The 24,027-nt window shown below is 39.8% G+C and overlaps 1 protein-coding gene across 1 annotated transcript in view; it reads right to left on the bottom strand.

Moving 5' to 3' along the window:
- Nucleotides 1-23,766, bottom strand: part of drd2a (dopamine receptor D2a) — a 45,366-nt gene extending 21,600 nt beyond the window's left edge. The window contains exons 1-2 of the mRNA XM_068585474.1: nucleotides 23,355-23,766; nucleotides 3,417-3,727 (exon numbers count right to left, since the gene is read on the bottom strand). Of these exons, the coding sequence (XP_068441575.1) occupies nucleotides 3,417-3,695 (279 nt within the window). The 5' untranslated portion in view covers nucleotides 3,696-3,727; nucleotides 23,355-23,766. The remainder of the gene's footprint in view (nucleotides 1-3,416; nucleotides 3,728-23,354) is intronic.
- Nucleotides 23,767-24,027: the final 261 nt, after the last annotated feature.

Here is a 24,027-nt window from a genome sequence, read left to right as displayed (position 1 = left end):
CCAGCCTGCTGGCAGTCACTGACCAGTCCTGCGTACTCAGAGAGCTTCCTCTCAAAGGATTCTTCCAAGTGATCTTCCCACGGGACTGTCAGCTCCAGCAGCACTGCTTGCTTGGTGGATTGAGACACCAGGACAATGTCTGGTCGCAGGGTGGTGACTGCAATATGGCTGGGGAACTTCAGCTGATGTTCAAGGTCCACCAACAACTGCCAGTCTCTTGCAGACGTCAGGGTGCCTGCAGATGATTTTCTTCTGGCAGGAGTTGGCTTGTCCCCAGCTCTGACAAAGGCGATGGTTACCTTGGAGGGTCGGAACTGCTTTGCCCACGCCAGACCTGCGCTGATGATTTCAGCTGTGGTCTTGAGGACTTGGTCATGCCTCCACCTGTACCGACCACCCCTATGTGCCCTTGTACAGCAACTGAGGATGTGTTCCAGGGTTCCTCGCTTGGAACACAGTGAGCATGCTGGTGTCTCTGCTATGCCCCATGTGTGCAGGTTTTACGGGCTTGTAAGCACGTCATACACTGTCTGGATAAGGAATTTGATGCGGTGAGGCTCAGCCCAGGTCACTTTCCTTTCAACCGCATTCTCCCACCTCGTCCAAGCTCCCTGTTGCTTCATTCCCACTGCCTTGCAGGTTCTCGTCTCCTCCACTGCCGCTCTCACCTCCTCCTGAACAAGTCATTGCCCTTCCTTCCCCCTAGGATCCTAGCCCTGCTCGACCTCGTGTGATCACTCCCACCAGGCTCCTATGACACAGCCTTGCATCTGCCTCTTGAACCGCATCCTCTGCCCTCCATTTCCTGCCAGTCCTCACTTGGATCCCTGCTTTAGCCACCTTCGGATCACTTGAGTCCCTGTACTGAACCATTTCTCTGGCTCTAGTTACCTTGAATTCCTCCTCCAAGGATTTGAAAGGCAGTCGCAGTATGTTGGTGTTCCCGTAGAGTGCAATGCTGCTCAGGTTCCTTGGTAATCCAAGCCATCTCCGGAGGTGTTTGCTGACTTTCCTCTCCAAGGTCTCGACTGTTGAAATAGGGACCGCATAGACAAGGAGGGACCACAGGATCCTGGGAAGAATGCCATGTTTGTAGACCCAGGCTTTAAACTTCCCAGGTAGGCCTGACTTGTCCACAGATTTCAGCCAGCCATCCAACTCAGTGCAGGTTGACTGGATAGATGTTGTGTCACTCAGAGAGCAGTCAAAAACATTTCCCAAGCTCTTGACTGGATTCTCTGTGATAGTTGGAATGACTGTGGCTGTGATGTTAAACCGGAACTTGTCCTCCACCTTCCCTCGTCAGCACCATTGATCTGGATTTGGCGGGCTTGAAACACATCTGGGCCCACTCCACCTGACAGACTGATTCTGTCATGACTGTGAGGTCATCCATGAATGCCCTGATGGGTGGTTGCCGTTGTCTGGAATTCGTGCGAGGCCCTCTGCACTCTGGCTCAGCAGACTTAGTGAGCATGTTCATGGCTAGGGAGAACAATGTCACAGAAATAGTACAACCTGTGATGATACCGATCTCCACCTTGTGCCAACTGGATGTTATTGCTCCTGAAGAGACCCTCATCCAGAAATTGCTGTAATAATCAGCGATGAGGTCTCTACACCTGCTCGGTACGTGATGTTTTCTCAAAGTGAGCTGGACCAGCTTGTGTGGAATGGAACCGAATGCATTTGCCAGGTCAAGCCACAACACTGACAGGTTGCCTTTGTTCTCTCTGGCCTCCCGGATGAGCTGTGTCACCACACCAGTGTGCTCCACACATCCTGCCATTCCTGGAATGCCACCTTTCTGGACGGATGTGTCGATGTAGGTGCTCTTTGCACTGAAGAAAACCTTTGCCTCAACACACAAAAGGGAGATGATGCGGAACTGGTCTAGCTGAGTGGAGTTTTCTTCCTTCGGGATCTTCCTTCAGCCACTCTCCATTGTTCATGGATCCTCCCTCTTCTCCAGAAGACTCGCAGGATTAAATAAATGTAAACAGTGTATATATATATATATATATATATATATATATATATATATATATATATATATATATATATATATATATGTATATATATATAAATAAATATATATATATATATATATATAAATAAATATATATATATATATATATATATATATATATATATATATATATATATATATATTCAAATAACTGTGCATATGAAGTATAAATCAACATAAATAAAAAATATCACCTTACACCATCAGGGACTCACATTTCTGCTCTGATCTCAACACTAATATTTCATTGAGAACGTTTCATGTAAAAATGTGGCGCTTTGATGTGTTTCAAATTGGAATGAATCTTGTTTCTAAAATGACTTTAATGTGGGCTCCCCTCCGTGTGGAGCCAGCGGCCCATTTCAACAGAGAGAGCAAGTAAATAATTCTGAAAAAGAAAAAAAACAGTATGCAGGTTGCATAGCCTCTGATCAGAAAAAAAGGCATCTTTTTTTTGTAATGCTAATTCACAACACGACCCCCAAACAGAATCCTCTGCCTGTAAGATCACCACTGTGATGTATGTACAAACATACAAATACATGAGACCGGCAGACACCACCGATGATGAGAATCCTAGTCGTCTTAGTTTGCCTTTCTCGACATCAGACACCATGACCTAAAGCCTGATGGTCAGAAATAACCATGGGAGTGAAGATAGACTGAAGAAATGAGCAACGATCAAGAGATAGAGAGAGTTGTCTGAGAGATAGCTCCCATCCTGCTTGCCATTGATTCAGTTGATTGGAGATTATTTTATGCGGAACCAAGTCTCTGTTTTGTTTTAGATTGCACTGTTTAGCGGGCATTGATGTCAGAACCGCTTTAATAAAACAAACAAAACAGCAGTGCTGCATTATCCCACAGCAGGAAACGCAAAATGATGTATCCCAGAATGAGGGAAAAAATATTCATAGACATCTGACCTCTGACTGGATACACCAGTCTGACATTTTGATGTTGTCAGTGTTGCTACATTACAGGCCTTTAACCACTGCAGGTCTGATATTTACAACGCTGATGTGAACATATCAGCTGTCACCCTTGTGTCACCTTAAACCTTTGACCGCTTGCTTGGCTAAAAATACCTTTTCACCAGTATTTCACTGGCTGCAGGTTTGCGATATATGCCTGTTGGTATAATATGCTTTCCTATTTTCTAATGCCAAATGGTATTCTGTCTTTAAAGTGAATAATGTTGTGTTACTTGCCTTCCGAGTCTACCCGCTGATGTGTTGTTGTCGGTATAAGCATTCATTATAATGGAGATACGATAAAACAGGAATCTTTTTAAAGATGTTCTACTGCAAGTCTGCAAATCACTTTATTTTATTTCAATAAAAAAAAAGATAACATAGGAAAACAGAGTAAATGTTGTGTATCCTACCTCTAAGTAGACGACCCAGGGCATAACCAGTGTGGCCACCAGGAGGTCAGCAACAGCCAGGCTGACAATCAGGTAGTTGGTGGTGGTCTGCAGCGCCTTCTCTCTGGAGACAGCCATGCACACCAGCACGTTGCCGAAGACGATGACGAAGATGAGCAGAGTAAGCAGCATGGCATAGTAGTTGTAAGGATGCTTCTGCTCTTGGTCCGTGTGGTTGAAGCCCCATGTTTCATTGTCATTGAAACTGTCATTGTAGGCATACTGGGTAAAGACATCCATTAGCTGTGAGTGACAAAGGCCAAGAACGGGCCCTATAAAGACAAAGAGAGAAAACAACATTTGAATGTAGTTTATGTAAATGTTTGTAGTTTATAGAGAAAACAAATACTAATGTCTTGGATAATCTGTATTCATGCAGTAGTTACTAGGCATTTATCTATGAATCGTTTAAACCCTGCCCAACGTAGTACTGAGTGCATCTTTATTCTGAATTATAGTAGGTATTCCAAATGTGATTAACATGATGTAGAAGGCATTCAAATACGTCCCTCTGATAAAATGATAGCCATAATCATCAAGACTTTATTGAACTGGCAGAAATACAGTTCAGTTGCTAGCAAGTGCCCAACATATTGTGATATTGAAGCCATGTATTCCACCTATGCAGAATGCTTACAACTACTAAAGAAGCTGAAACACAACAGAAACAAACACCCTCTTATGACATGAGCATGTGATCTGCGTCTGTTCACATCTGTATAGACAGATGTGAGCAGACGCAGGAGGGTGTTTGTACACATAAATATGCTTTCCATTTTATTAATTTTTTTTCCAAACAAAGACAGTTGCATTTCCAACCAGTGCTTTACTTCCATCCCACCGCCTATTTTTGACACAGAGAGCTTTTCAACCGGTTGTTTACTGGTTTTGTTTATATTGAATGCTTGTAGAGTCTGAGACACAAACAACATATTGCTCCATCATGCTACTCTTAGACTGAATCCTCACAGTGCAACAAAAGGGAAGTGGTACTGTTTATGGGCTTTAGCATTGTATCAGAGTACAGGTTTGTATTTAAAAACAGCAATTAGTGCTTTCAATGTGCCAGTTCTGATTTAAAAAACAACATATGTAAACTCACAAAGAAATGCAAAAACAATGGAGCTGTCTATTCATGTCATCCTTGTTGTCGGCAGACAGATCCCCGTGACATCAGAAGGGCCTCATTACAGAAAATGTGCAGAAAAAACAGAGCTTTTGTTTCAGCAAAGTAATAGTAGAGTGCCGCTGAACATTTATGATTTACATAATTTTTTTTTCACAAATCAGTTTAGCAGTAATCAGCTGTTAAACAGCACAGTAGGCATAGCGACAAAATCCACGGCCCACCACTTTCTTTAACCTTTTAAGCTGCTGCTCCTGCTGACTGATCTACATCCTCCTTTCATCACTGCACCTAATTTAATTTCCACAACCAGACAAGTATTTTCTTACCTTTGTAATTGTTTCTGTAGAATGTTTTATTCATTGTGTTTGTTAGCTTAGCTTGTTGTACTTGTCAGGTTATAGCATAAATCTGTCGCTGTGACCACCTGCCTCTTGCTAAGGAAAAATTACTACAGAAATCTGAACACATTGGAGAACTGAATGAACAATAAAGGTATTTCAGAGTTTTTGGGGTTTGAACTGCACTTGGCACAAATGTCTTCGCACAAAAGTTGATACAACTTAAAGTCTTGCTTTGATTTAAACACACTCAATATTTTCTACTTTGTGATTACTGTCCAGTAAGGACATTCAAAAAGCTTTTGGTCACCGTAATCACTCTTCATCTACATTTGGAGGAGTGAACAGATTGCCTCATAATGGGATTCCAATGTAAATGATGGGGGACAAAATCTAGTCCTTGTTCTGTGTAAAAACAAGTTATCTTTTCTTCAGCAGAGTGAGTCAGACAAATCAAGAGGTTATCTTTCAAAGATATAGTGCTTCAGTAGAAGATTTGGGGTTTTCTGTGTGTTTTTATTCTTCAGCTTAGTAAGAAAAGAGTCTTTGATAACAAAGGGAATTTTGTACTTTAAAGGTAGTACTTTTGGAAGAGATCCTCATTATTTGGCTATATCTCTCTTCACAGCCTTGAAGAGGAGGAAGAATTAAAGCACCAGAAAAAAAACTGTTGCAATACAAAAAACGTTATAAATAAGGGACATGCATCCAAGTTATTTTTTAACAAATTTTGACATATACAGGCAGGTTCGTCAGGTCGATGAACATGCCCTACAGCTTTCTGTCACCTCTTTGAGTTTATTATGGAACCTCTGAACTGAGTGTTGCAGCAATGCTGCCTTTTTTTCAATCTGGTTAACTGTTGACTTGTGAAGGTAATATGAGCATACCGTGTGCTTGTTCAGAAGTACTTCAAAACACCTGATTGAAGGACCTCAAGGATTTTCACTTGTTAAGGACAGATTGTTTTGTGAATGTTTGAATAGTTAGGTACATCTAACCTACAATCTATTTGAATGTCACTGCAATGATTAGATTACTGTACACTTAAAAAAAAAATCTACAGATTTTCCGATTGTCATTACTGAGCATAATCATGAAAAGTTGCTCCATAATAGACTAATGTACACAACTAGATACATATAGTACACTTCGACACCTGAGCTTATGTACCCCAAAGCACCCGAATTTGGGCACTTTCGGGTTCCCTGTACCCATTTTTCAAGTAGTCGCATGAACTTCTTAAATTTTATTTTGAATAAAACTGTATTGTATTCCAAAAATGAAAATGTTTGACCATATTTTAATCATAACTATGGACATCTAGCAAGATCTGAGCATGATTCAGGTAAGATTCCTCAAAAATGCCTTTTCAAGCAGTCGCCGACTTGTTTAAACTGTATGGTTCAGGGCCTTAACAACAGCCCAGATACTAATGAGACCCCTCTTCGTAAAGATAATGACCTAAAAATATATCACAATAAAACAAAACATTGGGGTTTCAGTTCGTTTCAGAAATGTAAAAGTTATAACCTTTATGCCTAAATATGATCGGATTGTTGCATGTTGGGTACCTATCTCTGCACAAAATTTCTGCTTAAGACACGTTATAAGAAATCTCCCCTACCCACAGAAGTCAGGGCAGTCAAAAAACGGAACAAGAAAGTAAGAAAAAAAGGTCTAGCCGCATTGGGATTTTTCAGGTACTAATATATTACAACAAATGATGTTTAATACCTCATTAGACTCTTACAAGCGCATAGGGTTACAAAGAGATGTTTGTAAAGTGTACTTATAAACAATCCAGTTCAACGTTACGGCCGCCGCCAGGCAGTGGCGTTTAGGATACAGGGTTTATGTTATTACTTAAACTTAACGGTAAGTTTCATTTTTTCTGTTCAGATAGAACTCTTCCCATGAGGCTTTACTGTATTCCTGCAATTTAAATTAAGTTAACCAACGTTGAGGTTCAGGAGATCCTTAAGGAAACGTCACTTATTTTTTCATTTTCTTGTCCGATAATGGGCGCTGTGGGGTGTTTGAGCCCAATAGAAAGCTCAATTAATTAGAAAAGTTACCAGAGGAGGGAGGGCAAAGGAACGCCTCAGTGGTGACTGAGGATTTATTTAGACAGAAGCAATGAGAGGAAAAAGAAAGGAAGTGAGTGAGGGAGGAGTGCCCCTGTTAAGATGTGTAAGCATTGCTCTGGGGTATCAGTCTGCGTGTGTACCCTGCAGATGCCCTGTGCTGTCTGATCTCATTTATTTGCCTGGTCTACTTCCTTACTTACAGTATGTGAGACTATTCTCACTGCTGGCCTGATATCTGGTGCTTATCAACAGAAAGCTCTGCTCTTTCTCTGCTGTCTTCAAAATCTTCTATTCTTCTATTATTTAAATGGCTCCTCTGTGACCTGTACCTGAAGAATCAGGTGTCAGGGACAACGTTCCAAATTAGTGTCATGGCCAAGGAGTCTCCAACAAAGGAGATAACTTCCAAATACTAAAACATGAACTTGTTTTCCCTGCTATTTAAATGCATTGATACTCTAACAAGAGTACCACTAGATTCATACCGCCCTTATGCAGGCACGTGCAGTCCAGCACGAGCAGCTAACCTTAGTCGCTGATTGACTTCCACGCAAAAACACTGTCAGTTGTAGTAGTTGAGGGCACCAGGTCGAGACAGAGGCTCCGCTCTGAAGGATTCAGCACAAGTCTTTGTGGGCAAGTTATTATTTCCATTGTGACCTGGCCGACCCGTAATAAAATGTATGTGTTTTGGTTCCCTTTTCATATTTATTTACATTTATAACATTTTAGAAATGTATATCTCCCTCCAACCTCTGCGGGTAAAGGTATCACAATTACAAAATGTTTAACAATAACTAGCTCAAAGCAAATATAACCCAATATTAAAAAAGAAACCATCAACCATGCAGCACATGTCTGAAGTCAGCACTGATTTGTCTGTATGTGGGTCATCGTGTCGTTGTCAAGGCTGTTGTTATGACGCTTGCAGCTCACTCTGACAAAATCATAATGGTTAGCTGTCATGCCAAGGATAAATTCAATCTTTTCTAAAGAGTTCTACTCCTTCCCTCATAAAAAGGGACCAGAGGATGCTGTGGCCTGCATTGTGCAATTCCTCCTCCAGAACCTGGACTTCTACTTGTGGACCTCAGTTCTGCTTTTAACCACAATCAAAGGCTACACCGGGGGTCGGCAACCCGCGGCTCTAAAGCCGCATGCAGCTCTTTAGCGCCGCCCTAGTGGCTCCCTGGAGTTTTTCAAAAATGTATGAAAATGGAAAAAGATGGGGGCCAATCGGTCTTCAGACCGGCCCTGTATCCGGCCTCACACCGCCTCTTTTCCTCTGCAGAGTTTAGAAATTCAAATATGCTTCTGGGGGAACGTAATTTGTAGGAGACAGGGTTGCTCCAGGATGCGCTGCAGGGAAAATAATCATGTGATTATGAATGCTCATTATGTATTTGTAGCCCACTTAGTCATTTTGATAGTAGGCTAATATAGACACTTGCAACACGTGTTGCCTTCATTATAAGACTTTTATTTTTTTGCGGCTCCAGACAAATTTGTTTTTAGTTTTTTTTGGTCCAATATGGCTCTTTGAACATTTTGGGTTGCCGACCCCTGGGCTACACCATTAACACTTCTCCCCGTCTGATCCATCTCATACATCATTTGCTGAATACTACTCATCACTCTGCTCTAGACAGCAAGGTTGCACACTACACCCAGTGGTGAGGTGATTGTCAGCAAATCAAAGGAAGTAATAATTGGTCACACCTCACGTCAGCATCATTATTGACATTTTTAAATCTTGGAGTGTCTTGACAATAGACTCTTCTTCTATCGGTGCAATAACAACATTAAAAAAGGATCTACCAAAGACTACCTGCCATCTGTAAGTTCAAAGGATCATCTCCACCAATTTGAATGTTCTGTTCTACCTACTTCTTCTACATCTGTAACTCGCATGCATAGCCACATTTCAACCTCAAGAGAACAGGACATAACTTATTCACTCAATCACCACCTCCACCTACTGACCTTCAGGTGTAGGTACAGAGCAATGACGTACAGAAGGGCTCGCTTTAGGAAAAGTCGGATCTGACTTAAACAGCAGGCACACCTGTACTGTGTGTGTACTGTTGTCTGTTATGGAGCGTGTTGGGTTTTGTAGAATTGTAATATTCTGGGATGTGAATATTGGACTTGCCCGTGTATAATAAAGAATTGTAGTCTAAAGTGTTTCACAAAGGTAGGATTCTTCAATGGCTAATATTCAAGGATGCCTCTTTATCAAATCAATGATAAGAATTCCTTTTAATAACAAGAATTGAGTCGCTCATCCAGACAATTTTAAAGGGATGCATGTGCGTATTCTCCGCGCTCCTAAAATACCCACAATCCTATTTTGGGTTGCGCATATTCTGTCGCCCAATTTGGTAACAGAGTAAATATGCTAGTAAACTTTCAGTCATTTCTCCCCAGCAGTCTGCAAAAATATTGCCAATGCAGTAGCTTAACCTTCACTCTTTGAGGTCTATTTCAAAAGTTTGTTCTAACTTTGTTGCACAGCGACAGGCTCGTTCAGCAAACTATTAATAGTAGTCATACCGGCAACATCAGAGACACCAGCATGTATTTTCCAACTTGGTGAATTCAAAGCTTTATTTGTTGAAACAGAGGAAAGAGCTAACTAGCGTGAATACTTGAAGGGTAATATCCTCTGATGATTACTTCAAAGCCTTGCACTTGGGTGTGCTTAGTTTTGAAGAATTTGACCAAGTAAAACATAGATACTTGGCCAGGAAAGCTACATTCTTAGACAGAGGATGTTTGAGCAATTGGCCCTCTGCTAAGTCTTGTGTCATTTTGTCTGTGTGATTGGTTAATGTTTCTGGTTCAACTAGACATGAAAAAGGAACTTAAAGGAGCACAAACCAAACTGATTAGAATTACAGCTCACAGCTTCAATAGGTCACATTTGAGAGAATATAAAATGTTCCGTTTTAGAAAAAACCTTTCGATAAGAGACTAGTGAAAGTTCAGGTACTGTACAACGACAGAACTAGTGAAGTAAACCAGAACCGTATCAGGCCAGGAAGAGTAGTGCAATGGAGCAACAAGCTACCTTATCTAATTACAGACGTGCCAAATCTGGACTTAAGGGCAAAGTGAGGCTGTTCAATGCCTTTTTCCGAATATAGTGCTACATATTTGACTTCACAGTAGAATACATCATTCTATATTCATATTTTCGATAGATTTACTCTCACACTGCAAATTGATCTTTCCATATCTGCAAAGGTTTATGTGTTGTGGATCAATACCAGTTTCTCTATAATTATTTTTGTGGTGCTTCTTGGTGCCTGCTTTGAAAGCACATATTTCACTCTGTGCTCCCTGATTTCAAACTGAAATATGTGATTCTTAAACAAAGTAGATGAGACTAAAAACAAGCCAACTCCATTTTGGTACATTATTCTTTGAAGCTCCCCAGTAATTAGTAGTCGTTCTCATTGATTTTGTGAAAATGTGAGTCCTAAATGCGTGTATTGTTTTAGTTATAATTTGAGGACACAGAAAACACCGGCAGACACCTGTCAGGGATGTTGTAATCCTTCGACATCCTCTCTGCTCAAAAGCTGGGCTGTCATGTGGAGTGTAAATAACAGTGGCAGTCTGTATGGTGGTAGAACAACTCACAGAAAGCTGGGTATATAATATGACCATGACACAGTTGGGAGCATTAACTTCAAAGTGGAATTTACAATTACAAACAGAAGCAGCCCAGTGGGTGTTCCCCATGTTGCACAAACCTGGCAAACCAGCTTAGTAAAGTGTGAAAACAATGCTATGAATGTATCAAAAGTACTATTTTAGCTGAATTTGTGAAAGTGATTGCATCAGTTATTTGACGTGTCATAGAATGGTCTTTGTGCTTTATTATTTTGGCTTTGACTGTTGAACAACCTTTTTCCAGGAGTTGTGCGTTTGTGGGGTAAATCAATGCCTCCAGTAGACTGAGAACTGTAAAGTCGTAATGTGAAAAACAATCTGACAATACAATCAGCTTGACTAACCGTTTAATGTTTGCATTTGCAAAGTAAGAGCACAAAGCAATATAACATGATAATGCTGCTTTCACACCAAAAGAGTTGCGATTTTTCCACTTTGTGGTAAATTAGCTTTTTTTCGCGACGGAAAGGGGGCGCGTCTTTTCCGTGTCTTTACATCGTGAAAACGGTTACCAATTCCTTCATCCACCATTGAAATAACCACAAGTTCTGCTTTATACTTGTTGTGAAAGTCCCACAAACGTTGGACCATCAAACGCCATCGTTCATAACATTATCCGTGGCAACACACAGCTCCAACCTGCGTCTGAATGAACCCGCCTTCCTGAGCGACTTCAGGCGGACCAGCAGCCAGTTGAATTCAGCAGCGGCAGGATGACGCTGGTGCTGGGCGGAGCAACTCAACGCTGATTGGCTTTCGCGACTCAGCTTCGGGCGAAATTTTCAACTGCGGCGAAATACATCCTTTGATACAGTACCGTAAAAACTGGACATCCGGACGCTGTGTTTGCTGTAGCTGGCAATTTCAAAACAAGATTTTAACGATTTTAATCACCGCAACCTCAAGAGTGTCCTCCAGAAATACCATCAACATGTGAACTTTCCGACAAATTGCAATGTTGTAGCAATGCATAGTATATAAAGATAAAATGAACAATACTATTATCATATTTTATCATAGCAATACCATTATCAGATTTTTGTGCAATACAGTTATATCTTTTTTTTTTGTTACCTTAAGTTTTTGTAATTCTATGTTAGGAGGCCTGTGCAAAATAAGCTTTTCATTTTATAGAATAACTAATTATCTGTGCATATGACAGTAAAACATCTTGAATCTTAAATACATAGAGCCAAAGCATGTCTAGCCTTCTTAGAGAGTGGGAACAGGGTAAAACATTTGGCATTAAATATAACTTTGGAACATAAAGTCATAGTATACCGTACAAAAAGATGCAGTCTGCAGTGCATAACTCTGCATCAGGTATATTTAACCCTGAGCCACAATTTAGGAACTACTGTCATGGCCACAATTTGACATGCCTGTTCTTGTTACGCACGGCCAGTCAACCCAGTTATCTTCCACCAACTCATCCCTCAACAGTACATCTACCCTCTTTCATCTTCTTCATCCACTCTTTGCTAGATCGGTCGTTACAACCTCAGTGGTATTTTGCTCGCTTTCACCAGCTTAGTTTAGGATTCTTATTCAGAGTTTATTTAAGTGGTTTCCCTTGCATTTACCCTTCTGAGCCTACAGTATGGATCATCCTCCCTGTTCCATGACAGTTTTTCCTTTGGTTCCTCCGAGAAATAAAACCCTTAAGCACATACTCTCTGGTCTGTGTTTGTGTTTGGATTGCAACCACACCCCGCGACAACTACTTAAGAAAATTGGTTAAGCAAAGTATTTGCATGGAGGCTGCAAATATTAGCAATGCCCAGATAACACATTTCTTACCTCCAGTAAGAACCAAGTATCACTGCAAAGAGCATATTATAAGCAAACTACATTATGCAGAGTCGTAGGTGAAGTAACAAAAAGTTAGGGACTGGAACAGAGTGTGAAGGTTGGTCCCAAATGCAACTCTAGAGTTTAGGTGATCATTAGTGCCCCTGTCCTCTCCAATGGACATGGGAAAGCTCACTCCAGACACGCTAGTAAAACAACCCGAGACAGCATTGCATTAGTCACAAACTGGCTGAGTAAAGTCTTATGAATAATGGAATAGGCAGATCAGCAATGAAAACAGTGTATGGCACAATGCAGGCTGAATGGCAGTAGTAGGGTGAAGAGACAGAATGAACATGGTCTAGGTTTAAGCCAACGACCCTCCCTTTCTACCTCATTTAAAAACAATTTCCACCTGGACATTTGAAACACAAAACAAAGTCAAACAATACAATGCGATTGTATTAAAAGATAACTATTACTTCCAATTTAGCCCTTTTTTTTTACAAACCAAGTGTGCCTTTTACACTTGGCTGTACAAATATATACTCCATAATGAACAGTGACCTAAAGCTCCAAATACCCTCCAGTTTACGAGATCTAATCTCCCACCCAGCAGCCTTGGATCCAGTAAAGCAGTCAAGAAGCTGATGAATTGGGAAGCACAAAGTCACATATAAAAAAATTGCTTATGCGTGCATGTGACCGTTTCCGAACTCTCCTGATCAGTACCTAAAAGTGTATCTACCACAACATGCAGATAATGTTTTTGCTGAAACATAAGAATTCAAAAAGCAGAAAAGGTAGAAGTATGGTCAGCAAGAAAAGAGATTCAACTGCTGACCCAAAGTGCGAATCAAAATGATGATTTTACAAATTGCAAAGCACAAGGCCTGCAAATAGATAAAGCCAACCCACAATGATTTGTCTGCACAACTCTTCCAGCTTACAGATACACAACGCTTGACTTACCCAGTAAGTGCCAACCGATGTAGCATACCCAAAAACAAAAGTCATTTAAATTTTACGAGGAAATTAAGGAAATCAAGCTCCACCAGCACAGCTCATACAAACAAAACCCAGCTTGAACTATAACATTTCCAATGGTAATTACAGACAATTTTAGGCAATTGAATGGAGAAATTGTAAACACTTTCAGGCAGACAAAGGTCAAAACCACGACAGTAGTCCACCAAGCCAACAAAGCCAAGGTGGGCCGGTGGGATAAGACCCAATCCTAATCTCCACTCATACGCACTCATGGATTTTGAGGCGTGCTCCTGCTAAATTGGTCAGGGTTTAGTGTCCCACTGTTGAGTGCTTGAGGGTTCTCCGGCAGACATTTTGAGCCCTTCATAAACCCTTTCTGTGAGTCAGCATTAAATGTCGACCTTGCCCAAGGAATTTACCCACAATTCATAGCAATGTGACATTAAACACGCAGTTACCAATGGAAGCAAGAGAACATGAAAATAAAGAAAAGGTAAACAAAGAGTAATAAATGTGTGTGGGCACTGGAAGCTTTATTCCTTTGAAAATGCCCTTTTCTTACTGTCATATATACTATAAAAAGACACATTGAGCTATTGCAAGCATGCTGAGAGCTGTTCATGATATATTTAAAAGAAAGTCTTTGGTTCAAATTCATGGGAAGGTTTTACATTATTAAACAGATGGATTAAGAGCAGCAGCTATATCTCTCATCATTAAACAGGTTAAATGGTGCTGTCGCCAACTAGGTGATCTATTAATTGTGAGCAGTTGACCTGTCCTGGAATAGGCTGACCTTGCTACCCGCAATCACTCAGTCTCAACTCCAACTGCATTCCTCTTATTCCCAGGTGACCCAAGCTCTGATCTATGAAAGCAGGAGGTATTATCTGGCCATCCTGGATTTCAACAGTATTGACGAACGACAAAGCTTTTCTCAGCAGACCCCAACCCCGACTGCCCAAAAAAACAAACAGATAAGAGGCACAAGTGAGGGAGTTTGTATTGTTCCCAGTGACTAAATGTCTTCTACGTAGGGTCGGCTGCTTTCTTTCTTTCATCAGAGAAAGTGAAAGTTAAGAATTACATTCCAAGACTAAATAGTGAACACTTGCAATTTCTGACAAAACCATTAACAAAAGTATTGACAGATTATACTACTCACAGACATTGGATCTTATGAATCTTTCATTTTACGAATATGTGGGTGTTGCTTCCTAAAGTTTACTTGCTGCCATGTTGTTATTATTGTTTTTGTTATTATTATTATTATTTCTTAAAAAGCGGAGCACATAAAATAATTAAGGAGGTAACATTTTTTTTAAATGGGGGAGCCAAATAGGCATGACTTTTCCAGGGAATTATAAACATCAAGTTAAAAACAGTTTAACCATAATTACCATCGCCAGGGAGGTTATGTTTTCAATTCAGTTTGTTTGTTTGTAAGCAGGATTCTGAAATTTTGGTGGAAGCCATTAAATGTGGAGTGGATCTGAATCACGGGGCAGATTATTTTTTACTTTCATTAACATTGCGAGATAAAGCGTGCTCTTGGAGGAGGTGAAAGGTGCCCTTCGAGTGTCTGAATAATTCTCCCGTAAATAGAACCATTGTTCCTTTTTGGCTTTACCCATGAATATATTATTACATATTACAGCATTATTTTAGGGTTGTGATCTTATTGAGGTGGTTTCATACACATGCAACATGTGGAATGGTCTGTAAACTGGCATCAGGCAGAGAAAAACTAATAAGCCAGGTTCTTGTTGCAGTAGAGTGACAATCTCATCGAATCATGTGGTGATGCAATCATCAGTTTAAAATCATTGTTTAAAATGCTCTGATAACACATTTGAACATGTTTTAAAAAAAATAAAAAATACTCATTCTACCCAAGCTAACTGAAAAGGTCTATTGATAATGGATTCATGAATCAACATATCTGTCGATATGTTTATCCATCATTCACACTGGATTTTACTTTTATAATTGTCAGTGTTAGAAAATAATAATTGCATGCAGTTCTAATGGTACGGATGGGGCATTTAGTTTACTAACCCTCTGCAGCTCTTGCAACATCAAATATGTTCCTAATTCCCAGTATCACCCTATACAAAAAGGAAGCAAAACCTCAAGCTGATACCAGTCGGTCAATACTGTCCAAGTGTTTGATTCTAACCTGCGATAGCCTTCATGCTAATTAGTTTTCTATCTGCCACAGCCCCTATTAGATGCTAGGTCAAAACCATTGATAGTGGCAAAGTCAATGACTATCTACTTTACTTCTCGTGAAATAGCTTCCTTTGAAGTGAGGAGGCTACTCATCATAATTGTGAAGCTGCTCTTTACAGGCTGGTTGTGTAGGTGGTAGCTGCTATGACTTTTACTGTGCTGAAAATAAACCTGCACATTCAGAGTAGCAATTACATTGTCATTATCTTGGCATTGCAATTATGTTTCCTTTCTCTCTGCACATAACAAACTATTCTTCCTCTTTAAAGGTGCATTCAGTTTGACATCATCCTGTGATAGGGCAATAATTAGTTAACATAAAATAATTAGAGATCGGTGAAGGATTTATGAGAAATATACTGTAGGTTGCATTTACTTTTATTTTAAATATCAAACATCCAAAGGCACGATCTGTTGTGCTCTTTGTAAACTTAAGTTGTTTATCAAACAACCAGTTTTTTAAGATTTGCAGTTTGAAAGAAAGCTTTTGAAATGATGGTTATGAATCAAATCTATCTTTTTTAGACAGCGTGCGTGTGACGTTGAGAAACAGGAAAAAGAAGAGGAAAATACACAGTTTGTTGTGTCAGGATGCTGAACCTCCTGACTTCACAAAAAGCAAGACAAGAACCACTCAGTCATTTATTTGACTGACGTGTGCAATAACCTGCTTCATAGGAAATGGCATTCAGAGTACAAATTCAAACTCTGGCAAGGGATGTTTCACTTTGGAGATGCTGTCAGAAAGAAATGAAATATTGGAGACCAGCCAGGAAGCCTCAAGAGGAGTCCCATTGACAGAAATGACGACGGAAATAAAGGTCTAAATAAAAAAAACACTGATGCATCGCCCACAAAGACAAAAGCCCTCAAGGTACAAATTCCACCTATGCATCAATGTTATTGATACAGTAAGACATAAAGGTTACTATCGTGGTGATTTCAGCCATTACCCACTCAAATCAAGCCATAAGGCTAAAAACAGTAGAGCATCCACCCACTGAAAGAAAAGCAGAGGGAGGTTGGTAACAAGCTTCCATCGACCTCATTAGGTCGTAGGGAAGCTCCAACCTAACAACCGGTCTTGTCTCTTGTGAATCCACACACACACACACACACACACACACGTACGCGCCACACATGCGCAATCCACACACAGCGTCATTCCTCAACAGTACACGTTGCCTGCTCAACAGGCTTGTAAGCCCAAGGTAAATCAAGTGCTCCTTTAGGCACCACTGTACCTGTCTGCAACACCTGTGTTTATTAAAAAAACAAAAAGGTGGTGTCGATATAACTGGATATTTCCTGTCTGATTCTTGTTTGAGCCATCTCAGGCAGTTTATAACCTTGCATAACACCACACTGACCTCGATGGAGCTGTTGGCCATAGTGGGACCAGATATGCAGTGAAGCAGGCAGAATCATTACATTAGTGATGAGCATATCTATAGCAAAAGTATGGATGCTGCCATACCTTTGTCTGTTTGCCAGAAAGATACAGTCAGTTTAAGAAAATGTTCAGCTAAATTATGACAACACCATAGCATTATCGTCGCTGAGATTAACTGTGACATGATTAAACTTCCAAGCCCTCAGGCCCCACAGTTATGTTAAAATGTTGTATAATTTGGTTGCTTTTTCTTTGCTCTGTCCTTTAATAAAGCTGTGAACAGCTAAAATATTTGCAGTCGATTTGTCTGTTTTAATTGCATTGAACGGGAGAGGAGAAGAGGACTAATTTCAGTGATTAGTGAGATATTATTAGTGGCCATCTATAATAACAGTGACTAAATAGTACTTGTAACTAATTAATACTTAAATATATAAAAATCTCCTCCATGCCATGAAAGTACAAAAGCTCTAAATCAGTATCTGCATCAGAACGTTTGCAGAAGCAAACACATGGGCCTGTTAAAGCACAATGCAAGCCACTAAAATATGATGTGTGAAAATATGTGAGGCCTTTTAAAAAAGAGGGATTTGAAGAATATTGTTTGTATGTGTGAGATTACGTGTCCACAGAGTAACCCAAGTTGTGAAAGACAGACTTTGAGCAGATGCTTCCACTAGTTTTACAATCAGATCATCAACAGACTACAGTAGCATGAGATGCAACAAGTGAGTCATGTGACCAGATGGACGGAACCTGCAACGTGTTCTTCTGCTTCTTTTGTCAGCTATTTGAAAGAGATGAGTTTGTTTCTGCGATTATATATATATATATATATATATATATATATATATATATATATATATATATATATATATATATATATATATATATATATATATATATATATATAATTGCAGATATATATATATATATACATATATATATATCTATATATATATGTATATATATATATATATACATATATATATATATATATATATATATATATATATATATATATATCTATATATATATATATAGATATATAGATATATAGATATATACCACTATATATACTAAACTAGTGGAAGCATCTGCTCAAAGTCTGTCTTTCACAAGCGTGTACAATAGGTTGTATTATTGTGCTATGTTGTGTAAATAGTGACTCTCCATTTGTAAAACTCTTGCAAGATGGTTGCGATTAGGCATCGACCTAAAGGGTTCGGATAGGATTTATCAGTTTTCCTAGTTGCCATTTAGACACAAAGCTTGTACTGTACTTCATAGTACGGTAATATTATATATTATGAACACATGATGATAGTAACAGTCAAACATTTCAAAACAGAAATTACTTATCAGCCTGTTAATTACTGATCTCGCAGTGACGTCTGTAGGCCTTGCCATTTTCAGACATTAGCAGATGCTAAGAAAGTATGTGATTGAGCAATAATGTATCAAAGCTCAGACCAAAAGGTCACACAGACATGGGGATCTATGCTTGCTTTGTTCACCAAACAAAAGACTCCCAGACTCTTGAAGAAAATGTCAAGGATACCTCCACCAAAAGGCTGTTTAGTACAAGCCCAGCTTTCATTTGGCACTTTACACAAGAGGTTGAAAAAAACGTTGTTCAAAGTGACGCATGACTCATGTCATGTCAAGCTTAAATGTGACATGCCACTTCACTTTCACCTTTTAATTTTTGGCCTTTTTAAAAGGCAGAGCTTCAGATCCCAAAAAAAAGGGCATGTGAGGGAGTAGTGTAAATTATATTTCAACACATACCTTGAGGTTCTGTGTGTGTCAGGCACCATCTGCTGGTGTTGGAATGATCTGGAACTAGTGCTACTAATTTAAAGTCTGCAGGAAGACACTCTGGACCGCACATTTACGTCTCCGGATATCCAACCGAGAACACTACATATCAAGATAATTGGCAAGAAATCTTATTCCTCCAGGGAAAATTTCAGGTCTTTCTTTAACTTTGCTATTAAGCCTCCTTGCTTGCTCTCGCTTCTAATATTCCCATTGTCAATCGGCCAGGAAGCATCTTTAAACCATTTAGTGCTGGTATTTTATCAAGCTTTGGAGCAGCCACAACCCAATTAGGACATTTCCTTCCCAATGACAGTCATTGTGTGTCTTATGAGAAGCATATATGCATTTATCCAAACATACCGTATGTTGCTGTACAAGAGAGTGCCTGGTATCAATCAGTTTAACTGTAGCCAAAGCACTTTCACACCTCTCTGGGAAAATTGTGTGTGTGTGTGTGTGTGTGTGTGTGAGTGTGAGTGTGTGGCTCCCCGGTGGATTAGTGAGGAGTATCATGGAAAGGTTTTGAGTTTTGACTGCCTGCTGCTCATTATGCCTCAAAAGACAAGACCAACGGGGTTTTTTTCAACTAAAAAATGTATGATACTGGATTTCCATTCTGCGGCGCATTTGAAGCATTTGATGTGTCATTTTGTTTTGCTTTCAACAGCAGGGCAGTCCCTTTAGCAACATTGTGTATATGCATGTGCATATATTCTAAATATAAAATTGAATTCATGATGTGATATACAAATGTAACTGCACTATGAAGGCACAGAATACAATGCTGTGTATGGTACAAGTTACCGTGAAGGCACCTCTGAAGGCATTCAAAATGAAAACAAAATATCTGCCACAGCAAATATAATCAGTGTCAAAATTGGACATTCTGTGAAACCCAACAACAAACAAAGCCTTCTCATTGCAAACACAAGAACTAACCCCAAATACACATTTAAGGCTACATGTATTACTCCAACATAATGCACTATACTATTTGTGGACACCATTAGGATTAATATATGTAATGGACACATCCTTATTCTACAACTGAAAATTCTGCTAACATATTTTTTCTCAGCATATAACTGTAACCAGCATAACCAGATGATCTTCTATTGGCTTTAGGAGCTAATTGGCTGATGCATCGCTTCTGTGATGATGCTGGTCTTTGTGCTGTTGACATATTTGACATGCCGGAGAATGGGTTTCAAGAGAGAGAACGTATAGCAGTGGAATACATTCACAAAGATGTAATACAATTAAATAATTTACTGGTAAAATCCCAATGGAGGTGCAGAGCCACATGTCTGCCACACACAAACAAATACAAGAACACACAAGACAAACAGGAGCAGCTGCACCGGTGAGTTTGAACTTCATAAGCCTTACGCAGTATGACTGACACATACAAATATTCCACTGTGTGTTAGAAGAGTATATATTTACAATGTCTGTGATTTGGAGGACATTTTGAGATTCTAGTTAGTGCTTTAGGTTCTGCTGAACAGGTAAATACGTGTATTGCATTTTAGTTCACTCATGTTTCGAACTGGACCACACACAAAGGTCACTGAAGCTCACGTGTCCATTCCTTCCTTTTTTTTGTTTATTCTGGTCCAAACAACGTTTCGTTGAAAGCTTTTTCTCATGTAGTCACGCGAGCTGTAAAGAGCCGTGTTTTCATGCTGCATTAGAAGGTGTTTTTGGACCTTGGATATTTATAGTTAAACTTTTCTGAAAGCATCACAGATATTCATATTAGTTTCAACGTATGACACCAATTTATAATCATTAACTAGCATTGATGCATGTAGAACTTCATAACATTATGCAATTATACATTAACTTCACTGTAAGAGTTTCTCTTTTTCCTAAACTGTTCCCTCTAAAGACAAGAAAATTAAAGATTTAGAAAAACAGTTGTGACATTGCAAAGTGTTTGCACGTTTTTTTTTTTAGCTTGTTTAGCAATTTGTTAAACTGAAAGTAATGCTTCAATTTTAAACAATTTGCTAGATTATTTGTATGGTACAGCCCAGTCCATCACATAAAGCATTTCTCTGGGGAACGACTCTCTTCTGGAGATGGTCTGTCTAATAAATTAGGTTATTTATCATTTCAGAGATTGGATCAAATCTGGGTGCTAGAACCCTGTAAACAAACAATATTTGTTTGGGTTTGAAATTTAATTTAATAAGCACAGGCAGCCGCACAGTGTTGTTTTTGTTGAATACATGTAATATCTCTCGGGAGCAGTGGGCTGAATTTAAATGTCACTATTGACCAGTCAGCTGCATCAATTGATTTGGCTTTAAACCCCTTAAAAGGAGGAATATACGACATTCTGAACATTGATATAGCAGCAAACCACTATTTGCTCATAAAGATATAGTGGAGTCTACCTGAGGAGAGGATGATGGCGCTCTCCTTCTGTGTGTATTGTTGTCAAAGCTTCTCCTTGAGTTGTTGTCATAGCCGGCCGGGCCAGCTGCATGTGCTTTCAGTGCATGAGAGCGTGCCACACTTTTTGGCTCAGAACTGCCGCTCTGCCCTGCTCTTAGTGATTACAGCTGATAATGTTGTGCCGACCGAAGGGTCGTTGCTGAAGCATAGCACCCCCCTTCTGATCCCCCCCCATCCTCCTCCACACTCATCAGCTATGAGCCTCTGGCTCAGGCCTCACCATGTTGAGACCCATTAAGAGGCAATCAAAATGCTTTCATGTTATGCACATTCTAACTATTGTGCTAATATTCCACTTTAAGAATGGCTATTATCTTAATCTAAATCCCCTTACATAAGCCAACATATTTGTTTTCAACATTACCTAAGAGTCAAATTCAGATAAATGCCAGTTTTGAAGTTAACATTTGTTTTGAAGCATCCATATATTCAATGAAGCTGTGTCAAACAGCTGGACTTGACAAACGCTGCGTCAGGCAGCTCTGACACCGCCGTTTTCTTTACAACCAAATGTGACAGATCAGAGATAGGACGATGTAAAATGAGCACAGTGTCTGGAGATTGTCCCTGGATGGACAGAAAATCTCAGCCACTATCTTGTAATCAAACTAAAGATGCTTTCACTTGGGATTGGCTATTTACTTTCAACTATGAGGAGAGCATTCAAATTGTTAATACTGCTCAAGTGGAGTCTACACAACCAACTTTCCTTGTCAAATAGAATCTGTCAAGTGTCCTTTTCAAGTGACAGCAGCAATTTGGCACCCGGCTGTTATGACCAGGGTTGAGCTTTCCAAAAATCAATAACTGCTGATATACAGCAGCTGCTGACCACATGTCAAAGCATTTTCTATAAAACTTTTTTTATTTTTATCATTACCAGTTATCAGTAGAGAGTTGGTAATATCTAGCAATTTCGTATCACATTCTTTCTCTTGATTTTCACTTAAAAAGTGACTGGTTGGTTATCAATTTCAGCATAATTTTGATCACTATTCTCATTATTAGGACAATGATTTTTTTTTTAACCGACTAAAATACTGTTTATTTTCTATAAAGTTTGAAGAAGCATATAGTATAATTAAACATATTGTATAATTAAAATGTGCAGGCTCGGATGTATACAGGCAATTAAAATGCATCATGAAGAGGTCACTAAACTCAGTCACAGGTAAATATCGTAGACACGCTGTTAGCCCACAGAGGTTTATCATGAGAGCCGCGGATAAACCACCCCTCGTCATTCTTTTCACCTCATTTATATTGCCTGCTGTTTTTAACTTGTGAAAGCTGCTCAGCGAGGGCTGATAGCGACACAGCTTGTGCAGCCAACAAAGCAGTCAGTCACCTGCCCGGCACAAAGCGCCGTGTCGAGGACGCGCTGCCTCTGGAGAACCCAGCTAATTACAACCTGGAAGGTACATACAGATCAGAAATCAGCGCGTCTGTGGGTTGGAAAGGACAGCTTGACACTGGCACACAGCCACATCTCAAGAATTAAACTCGGGTACAGCTTACTTAGAGCACTGCACAGAGCAAATATTTGCTTTCAGTTGTTTTACACCAAAGGCCAACCCGGATCAATACTGTAAACAACCGATCTGCTATACAAATAAATCTTCCCTGATGCAGATGTGTGTGTGTGTTAGACTGTGCACGCGCTTTCACGCTCGCACTCATTCACAGAAACGGAATCAAAGTGCTTATTTGGAAATTGAGATATAACACGAGTGTGTGAAGCGGAATAATCTGGCTTCAGCAAATTCACCTTGAAAGTTGATATTTTTGTAATCACACCCAATACATCACTTTGTATCACTCGGCTGGACTGAAGAACTGAACCCTTCGTGCTGGACATTATTATACATTTATGGCATTGCGCAATATTTAGACAAATAGAAGAGATAGATTACTATATTTTTTTGTTAAGTTTGTTACATCACACACGCTCACAAAAAAAGAATGCCTTACCTTCACGCCATAAGTTTGACTGAATCTTTGTTTTTACAGGTACCGGTTGTTAAATCCAAGAGCATCCACAGTCGGCTCTTACGGTATAATTTGCTTTGCACATTGTTTACTCTTTATAAATTAACCGCGTTGGCGCAGCGGCTCGGGGGCGAGGCATCAGGACAGAACGTTAGCGAGCCAAAAAATAAATACATCTGCTTTTGATCATTAAATGTGTTCCGTCTGTTGAGCGGAAACCTCTAATGATTTTCTTCCGTTTCGTTCTTTAGACGAGAGAGGCAGAGGTAGAAACTGTACGGTGTCCGTCTGGTGTCCAGCAGCTTTACGCACGGAGTTACCTTCAGTACTGACGGAGGCAGGAGACGCGGCGACTATAAAGAACTGTAGGAAATCTAGGCGGGGTTACTTCTGTTTAAACCCTGGCAGGGACCTATATTTCCTTTACTGTCACCGCCATGGGGAGACCATCGCCTTGTGTTTTTCTTACATGTTCCGTGTACTGCACTCTCCACTTGGCGCCGCGCGCTGCACTTTTTGCTTATTCGTATACATACAAAAAAGGAGCCACGGGTGCGGATGCAAATGATGGTATTCTGAGATGGTGAAATGGACGAGATTTGAAAGATAAATAGTATGCTAATTATTGAGCGCACATTCATGTAAGAGCTGCAGA

Source organism: Clinocottus analis, unplaced genomic scaffold, assembly GCF_023055335.1.
Source record: "Clinocottus analis isolate CAN_PGR_092001 unplaced genomic scaffold, fCliAna1.0.p SCAF_2, whole genome shotgun sequence".
In the NCBI taxonomy this organism is placed as follows: domain Eukaryota; kingdom Metazoa; phylum Chordata; class Actinopteri; order Perciformes; family Cottidae; genus Clinocottus; species Clinocottus analis.
The sequence above is the reverse complement of the archived record's forward strand: the minus strand, read 5'-3'. Positions and strand labels throughout refer to the sequence as shown.